A 13,033-nucleotide genomic window follows, 5' to 3' on the forward strand; every position below is an offset into this window, starting at 1 on the left:
TTGCTGTTTCCACCAACAAATTACTGTTCATGCTCAGTTTAGGGGAGAAAACAGCTAGATTCAAGGACTTTCCTCTGAAGAATCTGATGGAAACTCAGTTTATGTATGAGATTTTTGGTGGGCTACAGATGAATGAACATGATTGTCTGGTGAATGAGCATAAGAATACCTAAACATCTAAACTAATTAGATCAAATGACTGCTTATTAAATGTAAACAAAATGGAGTTCAGTTTTTAAAAGTTGGTGTGTTCCTTTGTTCTTGAAACTGAAAACTCAGCATCTTTGTAAAACTATGTGCAGGCATAATGTGTGGTTTTTTTTTTGTTGTTTTTTTTTTGTTTTTAAATCTTACTTTCTTTTTATCATATTTAGCCTTAACTTTCTAAAAATTGAAATTGTCAACAGCAACATTTCAAGATAAATGCACTATCAGGCTTGGAAATTTTCTTATTTTTTGTAAACATTAAGACCCAGGGAACAAAATAAGGGCTATAGTGTGGATTAAGTGAAATATCTCAAGGCTGTGCTTTTCTGATAACTGAACCAGAAGTGACCTTTCTCAGACACAATTACAGAGCTGTATGTTTTTCCTTTAATTTCATCAGGGGTTTAATTAGTATACAAATAAAACTTCCCTTATCTTCCTTTCTACCTAATTGGCTTGTCTTAGCTTATATATGAAATATGTGAAAGTGGGCTGTAATTAGGGTGACCGTGTTAACCTTTTTTTCTCAAATGTACTGTTGCCTAAAGGCCTCAAGGCCTAGAAACAGTGCTTGGATTATTGCTTTGCAATCACTATGGCTGTCCCATAGGTTTTCTCATGAGCAGAAGGGCTTTGGGTGCTGCAGGTTCCCACTGCTTAACGGGATCTTCATTCTTCTCCCCACTAAATGTTTATTGATTATCTCACTGTTCCACACTCAGCCTCCAACAACTTAATATCAGGTGACAGTCAGGAGAGTTCTCCAAGTAATTAGAGTTGAGCATTGGGGGAACAATTAGGAGCAGAGTTATTAAACTTGATTTATCCTATTCTCTCCTGAACAGTTTCTTGGATATCTGAACATCACACTTTCACAATCTACCCTGGTTGAGAAATTAGTGGCTAACCTGCTGCTTATCATTGTTGCCTTGCTGCCTTGAGGCACACCCTCTTGGTTTCAGTCACTCAGCTAGAAATATTAGAGTCCATAAAGTTTATCAAGGGTTTTAATTAGATCAATCTGAAGAAAGGGGAAAAAAGGCTTAGCAGCCCTTCCTTTAAAGCAGTATAAATGGTGTTCAAACAGTTTAAAAGGTTTGTCTTTAACCCACAATGGCAAGGAATTTCAAACATAAGGCTGAAACTTTTGTCTTTAAATCACCCATTGTGCCTAAGTGTGGGAGCTTTTATGGCAAATACAATTGGTGACTGTTTGAAGACCTCTGAAAATTGTTCCCCCAACCATTTAAAATAATATAGCATCAGTGCATTAAGAGCTTTCATTTTGCCATGTTCTATTTTCACATTGGCACCAGCTAGCAAAGATTGTACATGATGGTAACACCTTTCACAGGTCAGGGCCAGCTCCACCTTGGTCCCTCTTATGGTCTCTTCTGAGTGCACCCCTTGAGCCTTCACCTCTCCCAGTAAGAATCCTGCCATTCTTCACTCTTAGACTGGACCCAAGGCTACGGTACCCTGTGTACCAGCTGTGATTATTCAGCAGGTTTAACTGGGTTTGGATACTTGCAGTTCTTCCCTTTGGGACCTGTGACCAGCAGTGAATATATTTACCCAAAACAGCCTTTTAAAAACAAAATATCATTTAATCTTAACAGTAGGAGCCCAGCATAACAAGACAGAAGGATTTTTAAAACAATAAAACAGTCTGTGTGCATATATCTTACCTAAAGACTGAAGCCTATCTTACCTAAAACACCCTAACCTCTGAACTCTGGGGAGTCAGACTGCTCCCCAACAGTATCGTTCTCTGCTTCCCCCTTAACCATCTAACATTGTCACAAGAGAGTCAGTGTCGTTAAACGCCTCTGAGGCTTTTGATCCTTCTCTCCACCCCCTCACAGAGGCTGAGCCCTCCTGTGGAAAACATGCCTAACAAGCCCTGTAGGGGGCGGAGGGTATGCCATCACTGGAAAGAAAAACCTGCAGCACCAAGTCTCAGAGCCCAGGTCACTTGACTCGAACTCAAACTACTGGGCTAAAATAGCAGTGTAGACATTCCCACTCAGGTTGGAGCCTGGGCTCCAAGACCCAGGGAGCGTCTCCCTACTTTTATAAAGAATTCCCTGGGATTTTTTAATAACCACAAGTGATCTGAGCTTGGAATCTACATCTTATGTAAAAGAGGGCTTCTCTGGCAATGCAATACATTTTGGCTCAATACTGAAGCATTGGCTTGGTAATACTGACTTTGAGAGAAGGTTTCATAAAACAGTGTAGCAGGATTCTACAGTACCTAGGCATTGACAAAATTAAATGGATTTGGTGTGACATTTTAGTTTTAAATGCTGAATTTCATTTCTTTTGCAGGTGGACATTATTTCAATTTAATTTTATATTCTTTAATTTCCTTTCTTTCGGATAATTTTGTCTGGCTGTATTTAGAAAGATATAAGTGCTATTGACTTTTAGCAAGCCTGAGATATCTTCAGATTGGTTATATTCTCAGTGCCCTGTAAATGTTTATCAGACTTTTGTGTATACTTAACACACAGTCATAGTATGCTATGAATGTATGTTCATGGCACTCCACATTCAATATTATGGATACAGAATATAAACTACACAGAACATTCTTAATATGAAGTTACAAAATACACTCAGAAGCCCTTTTGAAAAATGTGCACAGTATGGATCATTATTATCAAATGTTTAGTTTAAAATGATATTCAAAAGATAAATATTATACATGTATAGTAGCAATTTTTAAAGCCTCTCTATCTTGGCCAATATACATGATTCCTTTTTTAATTTCAAAAGGGATTAGTCCACAATGGAGGCAAAAGATGTAAAACCTTTCTTTTTTAAATGTCTGATTACCTTCCAGAAATTCAAAAATAGAACTCTAGAGCAATACATTTGTCTGTCGATTGATTGATTGATTGATTGCCCAGGAAGATATTCTTCTAACTTGAAGATCAAACAATTTGACTAACCGGATTTTCTTTGTTAGGAGAAGCAAAATCTTACTATTTGCAGGCATCAGAAGATCTAGGTTCTGCTCCCAGCTCTGCTACAGATTTGCTATGTCACCTTTGGCAAAAACCTTAACCTCTCTGATCCTCAGCTTCCCATTTGTAAGATGGAAGTTGCCTACTTTCCAACATGTCTGGGGCCTGATTGTCAGAGGTGCAGAGTGTCCCCCGTGCCCACTGACTTCAGCTGGACTTGTGGGTTCTCAGTGACTCTGAAAAGCAGACCCTTAACTCATTAAAGTTTCTAGAACATTGAAATCCTCAGACAGAAGTAACTATAGAAATGTAATTTACTATACAAATATAAAAACTCCTGGTCCAGATCTGAGAATATATCCCCTAAATTTGCAAAGCCAGCATGCAAGGACTTAGCCCTGCAACTACACAGCTAAATCCCACTACATTGTTTTGAAAATTTTATGGTAAATTTTTCTATTTAACATAAAAGTAAACTTGTAGCCAACTCCCTTTTAAATTATATTTTACATACTGAAGAGACAAAATAGATGGTCATCAGTAAAAATACAGAAAAACATATTACCAAAATGTAAACATATTACTAACACTCCTGTTTATAACATTAAAGATTCCTCCTAACAAAAGGGAGAAGGAGAATTGGAGCAATGAATTGAAAGATGTTATGATTACTATATTACATTATAGCAGAAACAGTGAAAAAACCTTGACTGCAGTTTTGCTAGTCAGGTTTCTTATTGTTCAGCTTACAGTGCTATTTGACATCTATTGAATTAATCTGAATTAATTTTAAACACTAAGCTTTAATGCTAAGTAAGAGATTGTTGGGTATACATTAGGAAACAGAAACATGCAAAATATATTGGAGATCAGAAAAGTCATAAAATAGTTGATGTACTATAATGTGATGTGTTGGACATAACTTGCAGTGTAGTTAACACTGATTTTGCACACTAGAAAAACTGTTGGATGGTTCTGTATTTTTATGTTGGACTCTCTCCTTTCTGTTGATTTCTGTAAGGTGGGTAATATTCCTCAATATTTAAACGAACAGTACCTTGCATTTTTATTTTTATTTTGTCTGTAAATTGTTTTATTATGAAGTATTTTTACTTAATATTTATTTAGGAGTTTTAAAAATATGATATTCCTGATATTTTCATGTGCCCAGAATATAGTTTTTAAGTATTGTACCTGTAGCATCTGTCTTCGATTCAGCAGATCATTTTGTCTGTTTATAAAACATTTATAAATGTATGATGCACTAAAAAAATTAGATTTCTGTAGTGTTAGTAAATAAATAATACTTTTGGTAGAAAAATTGTAAAACCTTGGTTTGCAATGGCCCAAATCTACTTCACAGTCAGTCTGTATTCCTCGTCGTTTAATAGCCTATGGCATAAATTGAAGTTAATTATCAGGGCTGACAAGTAACTCTGCTTTCTGTCTGCTGGCAGAGTCTCTCCGAGGCAAAGATGGAGCTGAGAAGAAAAGATCAATCTCTGCGTCAGCTCAATAGACATCTTACCCAGCTGGAGCAGGACAAGCGTCGACTGGAAGAGAGCATCCACAATGCAGAGAGTGCCCTCCGCATGGCAGCAAAGTGAGCACTGGGACCTTAGGGAGATCACTTAAAACAGACAAAAGATCAATTTTTACTTTCATGCGCAGGGTTTTAGCCCTAGATAAAGCAGTGGTAGAAAACAAAAGTACAGTGCTCTCGCTCTTTGAAATTCAGTGATATATCCTCTAAAAAGAAAACTCTTAGTTCAGTCTACTAAGTGTGTATTTTATATAATAATTCCAGACAAGTGTTCCACTATCTGTGTCCTGTAATTGCATGAGCATTTTTGTTTGCCTGTTACAAGTTGGAGAATGTATCTTCTTCTTCAAGTAGTGTCCCTATGGGTGCTCCCTTCAGAGCATGTGCACCCCTGCACCTTTGATTGGAGATTTTCAGTAGCAGTGTCCATTTGGCCTGTAAATATGCCTTATACACCCTCATGCCCCGTACTGAGGATATACAGAACTGCATGGGCAACCTATCCTCAGTTCCTTCTCTATTGCGTTTGGCCTGAAATAAAGTGTTGCGCATGCTCGCTTACTCAAGCCTAGCTTCTAGTGTAGTTAGAGTTAGTATAGCTTATTAGTAGTTTGTTGGGGTCATTATTTTCCCTTCTTGTACGTTTTTCCCCGATTGAGGGGTTATTCTAGACTTCTGTTCTGAGGTATGCCAGGATCCTGAGGCTTTAAAAGGTGTCTTTCCTGTTGGGAAGCTACGCCCGTCACTGGTGGACGTTCTCAGTATCTCCATTGTTTAGGAGATACTCATGTCCCCAATATGTGTAAGAGCTGCACTTCCTTCAAAAGCAGATCTCGAAAAAACAGGAGATCAAATTTGCATTACTGATGATGGAGAAAGCCCTAACACTGGCTTCTGACCCAGGCTCTGAGAACCTCCCTGTAAAAAAGCTGTCGAGTTCTGCTAATGCCCCATCCACTTCAAGATCCCGGTCACCAAGAGTCTTGAGAGATACAAGTGCTGCTGCACCATCCATCTCCAGGTCTTGGTGACTGAAGGCCTCAGGAGAGGCAGCATCTGTATCAGTGCCTGTGGTAAAGAGAGAATCACACTCAGAGTCTTGGGGTACCAACAAGAAAAGTAGGTGTACTAGATCTCCTAAGAAATCCCAGTCCCTGAGTCAGAAGAAGGCCCTGGAGACCTCCGGTCCAAGAGAGAGTTCCACTGAGGCTCTGAGTGGCTCCAGTACTGTCAAGGCATCTAAAATGTCCTCTACAACCCATATTTTGAAAAAAGATTTGGTACTTTGGTAGTAAAGGTTCTGCCTCAAACTGGTCTGTGCCATTGGACCCTGCTGTATCCCTGGTACCTATACTATCATCTCTTATCTCTGCATTGATACCGACAGAGTCAGACCCTGGACATTCTCATATTAAATGATTGGTATCTGTGGCATCCGTGCTGAAGCTGGCCTTCACAGGATCTCATCTAACTCCAGTCTATGTACTTTCAGTACTGGATGAGTTTAAACACTCAAAAGACCTCCTTGTCTCCAATGAGCCAGAATCCCTGTTACTTTATTTTGGGGGTTAAAAGGTCAGGAGGAATCTAATACTTTCTGGATTGTTTAAAAAAATGTATAATATGAAATTGTTGATAAGATATTTGGATTGGCAGAAAATTAGCCTGTCTTTACTAAAGCCTCTGTTTTACTAAGGCTTAATTTTTCCTTCCTTTAATAGAGATAAAGAATTAATTGCCAGTCATATGAAATCTGTGGAAGCCACCCTACAGAAGGTGATGTATTTAGCACTTTCATCTCAGTTGCATTTGTATTTCAAGTCATACCAAGCTTTTGGAATTTATTTATTTTCAGGAAGGCTGATGGTGGGAGTGGTTAAAATTGTACAAAGACTTTATTCATAATTTTAATTAAAGTATCAAAAGATCTCCCCCTTCAACTTTTCACCTCCAGAAAGCATTCAGATCAGCAAGCCAAATGTTGTAATATTGTTGTTGACAGGTATGTTCCTTTTATTTTTTTAATATGAAAGTTGTTGCAAACCCTTCCCCCCCGAGTACTCTTTATGCTTGCTAAAGTAAATTAGGATTCTACTGATCATCCCAAACTATGTGTAATTGCTGTTGAATGATCTGTGTATTCACTGAGTGAGGCAGAGGTCATTCAACAAGGGCCCATATCAAGTGGTCATAAAGCGTTTGACTTCTCATGCTCCACTTTTTAATCCTTGGTAATAATTAAATAGAATTAGAAAAATGGGTAAACTTTGATGCACACTTTAAAACATCATAATGATTTTAAACCATTTTTTAAATTGAATAGCAATCTAAAATTGACCCTTTGGCTTCTATTATTTTGCTGCATTGCAGTGTCATCTTGAATACCAGCAAGACTGAATATATGAAGTATATCTCATTTTTTTAAAATTACAAATGCCATTGACATTTTGTGGGTGTTTCTCCTTATGACCCAGTGAAAATCAAATATATTTCTACTATCTTATGATGTTAGTTTTCCTCGTCACAAATTGTAAACCCCAAGCAGCAACGTACACACTTCTTTAAAATTTTATAATAGGTTTCTTCCTCTTCTGGGCCACCTGCCTGATAGAGTAGAAAGAAATCATGTGTGTCCTGATGAAGATTGAGAATGAGTGAGAACATTACCAGTTTACGATGTATTGGTCAGAGCAGCAAATCATAGTAATGGTTGTAAATAATTCATAATTTAGAAAATCCAGAAAACCCAAGCCAAAGTATTGGACCTATCTCTGGAAGTCTGTGAAATGTAGTAGCCCTCATCACTTGTGGTGTCTGAACACCTCACAGACATTAATGAATTTATCTGTACAGCATACCCATGAGGTGTATAAATGTTTATCCCCATTTTGCAGATGAAGAAATGAGGCAGACATAGAATACAAATCAAGCTACAGAAGCAAGCAGTCCTTTTATTCCTACTATTATCAGGGCAGTCAAAAGGGCGTTCTTCTACAAGTAGAGGAAAAATGTGGAATAGCACTAGGGAGAGGTGGTCTCTCTTCTCTACACATTTCCATCCATCTCTCCTACAGGGAATGATCTGGGTTTTCAGACCTGGTTTCTCTGTTCTGTACACCATTACCTTACCTTTTGATTAAGCGGGACCTTCTGAGCCATGGAGATACTAATTGTTTCCAGACACCCACCTATGCAACAGCCACAGATCTACATGTTCAAAAAAAAATTTTTTTTGATGCTTGGAACGACATATCTGTAGAAAACCATGTATTTTTGGGCTTGTTTACACTTACCAGAGGATGGATGCTGCGGCGATCAATGCATTGGCGCTCGATTTAGTGGGTCTAGTGAAGACCCACTAAATCAACCGCCAATCGCTCTCCCGTCGACTCCTGTACTCCACCTGATCGAGAAGAGTAAGGGGAGTCGACAGGAGAACGACTTCCATCAACGTCGCATAGCCTGGATCCTGTGGTAAGTAAATCTAAGCTACATCAATTTGAGTTATGCTATTCACGTAATTCAAATTGCATAGCTTAGATCGACTTTTCTCTTTAATGTAGACAAGGCCTCAGACATCTGGCTTTTCTGCTAGGTGGAGTAGGTGTGGACTTGAGGCCAGTAATATTGATTTAAGCATGCATGGTTCAGCTATCAAGTGTTCAGTATTCAGGCTCCAAATTGTCACTAATTGATCACTCACAAGGGTCGAACTCATAAGTCTAATTTCTGGACGAGCTAGCCTATTTTTCTCAAATGAGAACTCTTAATAGTTCTGTAGGGACTAATTGAACTTATACCTAATTATTAGGGTTGCCCAGTGCCGGTTTTCGACCAGAACACCCAGTTAAAAAAGGACCCTGGTGGCTCCAGTCAGCATTGCTGACTGAGCCGTTAAAAGTTCGGTCGGTGGTGCAGCGGGGAAAAGGCAGGCTCCCTGTGGCTCCCCAGAAGCGGCGACGTCCCTCTCGGCTCCTAGGTGGAGGCATGGCATTGGGGGCTCCACGCGCTGCTCTTTTATGTTTCATATGTTGAAATGTTTATTTTTATTTCTAGTGGATAGCAGCTGTCTTGCACAGTCAATTGGAAAATTAGAGCAGAACCATCATTGTTTAATCTAAAATATTAATGACATATTATACTGTTTACTTTTTCAATTACATAAAAAAGCTTTCTTGTGTCCATAATGAGGACTGATTCTTTTTGACTGGAGTGTCACATCAAAATGGAAGATCCAGAGGATTGACACTAAAGTCAATGTTGCCATCTCTCATAAGTTTACCATGTGACTCCTGATATTTGCTGTTTTTCATTCAACTCCCACTTGTGGACTGAAATCAAGTGAGTTACATGATAATCTTGGGTTTCCTTTTTTTTTTAAAAAAAGGGGCAATTCTTTTAGCCCTCATGGATGTGGAAAAAAGTTTGAAAACATGGCCTGAGTGTACCCCAAACATATGAAAAGCAGAAAGCAAATAAAAGGAAGCTGTTTTTTAAAATCTCATGATTTTAAGCCAATCACACGACTTGAGGCCTGACTCATAATTTTTGAATGCTTGGGATTGGAAATACTGTAAGCCATTCCATATTGGGAACAAAATAGCATTAACCACAACTGTATTTACAGTGGTCATCTATACCAGGGCTCGATTAACCCATTTTTCATTTAAATAAATAAACTATAGAAAAAAAGGGACAGGCACAGTTTTTGAAGAAAAATCTTTAACTGCACTGATCAGCAAAATTCTCCTAGAACTCTAATTTCAATTTCAATTCATTGTTGTAAAAGTTAAAATACCAGAGTGAAGTGTACGCTATAATAATCGAGTTTTTCATAGGTTATACTTTGCACTCGCTCTTCTCTTCAGTGTAATTGTTCATACTTTTCTTGACAAAAACTTCTTTAAGAAGTTTGTTTAAAAATCTAACAGTATATTAAAAATTGTATTATAAAAACTTGAAAAATGTTCAAACATCATAAATATGTTAGCATAATTATGCATGTTGTATTTATGTTGACAAACCATATTTCATTAATACTTTATATACGGTAATATATTTGTTTATCACATTATTGCACATGCTAAACCTGTTCTTTTTACTGACTAGCTTTATAAACACAATACTTGTGAATTACCAGTTACAATCATATAACCAGCCAAAGCAATAGCTGAGCTCCAACTCTTCTGAAATCCTCAGCCTTGATTTCACATTTCCTCTCAAAGTGACTGTTGTAGCTCCCTTCTCTGAGGCCTCCCTAAATCCCAGCTCTCCACACTTCTTCATTTGCACAATCCTGCCATGGCAAATCATCCCAATGAGTCCATTCATGACCATAAAATTGTGAACACTCCCCTTATACTCTTAACTGTTTTAACCCAGATGCACCTTGTAAGTTGGTGGTGTTCTGACCCTCATCTAACACCACTGGCTATTGGCAGCGTCGGCTCAAAAACTTGCCCTCTTCCTGATGTTTATCTTTGTTAATGAATTAACACAAAATAAACAACTCCTGCTCAATCCCAGACCCTTCGTTTCTCTGCCCAGAGAAGCCACTCCTTTAGTCCTGATGGGTTAATGAGCTGCACCTGTCACAGTGAGTTAGCAGAAATCATTTAGCATCTCCCAGCAAGGTTCCAACACCTGTTAACAGAGTAACCCAGCTGCCCTTCCTAAAGTGGCATGTTGAGAACAGTTCAGAGATCAAACACGGGTCACCAGTGCGAACAAGGGAACACGGGGAGTTAGGCTGGAAGCAACTCATTCATATATACAGAGCAGTTCACAGGTTTAATAAAGTTCTGCTTGTTCAACTTAACCTGCATTCAGCTTCACCCTGTGCTAATGAAACACTCAGGAACAATTCTCCTCCAACCCCAAAATCCCTTTCTGCGTTACATTTTCAATTCATAATCACATTCATACAAATTTCTTCTTAACACAGTCATGCTCAAGTGCCACATGTAAGAACCAAAGGACCAGTGTTTGAACTCCCTGCTCTATACCCATCAACTATCTTTTTTCAAATGTCTCTTGAAAACATCTCTCCTTACCTGGTCCTCTACTCCTAATTTCAATTTCCCTTTGCTGGTTTTTTATTTTAACTTTAACTGTATTATTTATTTTTATAATGCATTTGGGGGATACAATTTGTCTGAAAAAATGGTAAAAAAAAAAAATTAAAATGTAGCAGCTATTCCATACAACTGGTGTATCTTTGTGTATATGGAAAGTAGATTATTTTAATTTAAATATTAACAGGATATTTTTTCTTCTGATTCCTTACATTTGTGGTTTAGTGTGTAAAAGTGTACTGTTGTCTAAAGATTAAAGGTCTATAGATGAGAACTTATAGAGAGGACTAAATGACAAATATATTGGTTTACTGGGCTGTTTCACATGAGTGTAACTGAGAACAAGCTTTGACCCTTCGGTTGTAATAATTTTTGTAAAAAAAAGAGCCACTGTGAAAGTTGGGAGGCTCGAATTAACCCTTTTTTGTTTTTCTCCTCAGAAAATCAATGCAACTATGTGTGTGTAGGGGTGATATTTTACTATATGTTTTAATGCTAAATTATTTTTTTGAATATAGAACAGTGGTTCCCAAACTTGTTCCGCCGCTTGTGCAGGGAAAGCCCCTGGCGGGCCGGGCCGGTCTGTTTACCTGCCGCGTCCGCAGGTTCGGCCGATCGCGGCTCACAGTGGCCGCAGTTCGCTGCTCCAAGCCAATGGGAGCTGCTGGAAGCAGCGGCCAGTAGGTCCCGAGGCCCGTGCGACTTCCAGCAGCTCCCATTGGCCTGGAGCAGTGAACCGTGGCCACTGGGAGCTGTGATTGGCCGAACCTGCGGACGCGGCAGGTAAACAGACCGGCCCGGCCCGCCAGGGGCTTTCCCTGCACAAGTGGCGGAACAAGTTTGGGAACCACTGATATAGAACAATGGGATAGGAGGAGTTGAGGTGGTACTGTGGATAGCTTTAAGAATTACTAATGTGATAGCAAGTCTTGCACCCTCAATGTTAGGCTGCTACCTCAGGTGTAGTCTATAGTGAAAAATTCATTTACTTTATGGCGGTTGTTTTATGGCCTGTAAGAAATCAGTTTACAGCAAGGTTTCAATCCAGCTTCCAGTGTCCATTTCTCTAACACCCATTGCAAGTGACACTCACTGGCATTGTCTGGGTATACCGAAAGAAAGACAGGAGACACTTGATATGGATTTTAATCAGGCCACAATTTTATTATATAGATATCTGGGACTACCTGGCAGATAAAGTGTACGGTGCAGGCAAATCCACGTTTATTCAAATCATTACCTGGGGCTTTCACCAGCCCCCCTTCATTTTCCATCCAGGTCCCCCCAGCCAACCCATGGCTTGGACCTTATTATCCATTCCCCTCATAGGAGGGTTAAGGTGGGCTATGAACAGGGGGTGGGGTTGGCTCCCTGCTGTACCAATCATAGGAGTCCCCAACCCCCCTCCCTCATTCTTTTCCTTTATCCAGCACCTCCTTTTAAGTCCTTACCAGGCCATTTATCTGGTCACTGGATGCCTTCCCTGTGGAGTACCTTCACTGGACATCTGCCACAAGGAGGCGCCAGCAATTTGCTTGGCTGCCTCCCCACCCATGCAGTTGGGTTCCCAGACATCTCCCAATGGCCTCTTGTATAGCAGCCCCAATAGGTGAAGCCCCATTCTCCAGAAAGATCCCATTGTTCTTTGTACTATGCCAGGATCGTCAAGGGGCACCAGCAGCTGGGTTGTCCTTGACCCCAGGTATCACAACAGCTGCCCTCCGCAATGGGCACTATAGGTTATCAGCTCTCTGGATCCTTAAATTGAAAGAACTCATTAAAAAACAACTTCTTGCATAGCTCAGCTGTGTGCCCAGAGCCAAGAATCTCCATGCCACCGATTACATCATATGCCGAGGTTCCATAGAGCCAGTGGCATCTGCTCGGGTTCTTTGCTAGCTCCTGGTGCAAGCTCACGAAATCTGGAAAACTGGAAATGAGACAAGGCGTCTGCTATGTGTGGAACAAAGGGGCTTCCCATGCCCAGGGCTTGCACCTTTATAGCCTTCAGACCTCACATTACTGGGGGGGCGGGGTGAGTTAGCGCCGCAAAGCTGACCAGTGTTCACTTTTTGCAGCAGTCTCTGACCTCATTCCCCCAGTCATAAAGCACAGCCACCCTCCTTCGGCAAGCCCAGCCAACATTTGCCCCGCTTCAGATGCGGTGCAGTCAGTCTCAACAGTTAGACCAAAGATTGACTGGGCCAGAAAGCAAAGACCAAAATTTCCAAACTTGA

General features: G+C 39.8%; 1 protein-coding gene across 2 annotated transcripts in view; it reads left to right on the plus strand.

Moving 5' to 3' along the window:
- CCDC171 (coiled-coil domain containing 171) overlaps positions 1-13,033 on the plus strand; it is a 214,721-nt gene that overhangs the window by 134,805 nt on the left and 66,883 nt on the right. For both annotated transcript variants that reach the window (XM_054032983.1, XM_054032984.1), the window contains 2 exons: positions 4,637-4,782; positions 6,444-6,498. In XM_054032983.1, the coding sequence (XP_053888958.1) occupies positions 4,637-4,782; positions 6,444-6,498 (201 nt within the window). The remainder of the gene's footprint in view (positions 1-4,636; positions 4,783-6,443; positions 6,499-13,033) is intronic.

This window comes from Malaclemys terrapin, chromosome 6 (assembly GCF_027887155.1).
Source record: "Malaclemys terrapin pileata isolate rMalTer1 chromosome 6, rMalTer1.hap1, whole genome shotgun sequence".
NCBI lineage: Eukaryota > Metazoa > Chordata > Testudines > Emydidae > Malaclemys > Malaclemys terrapin.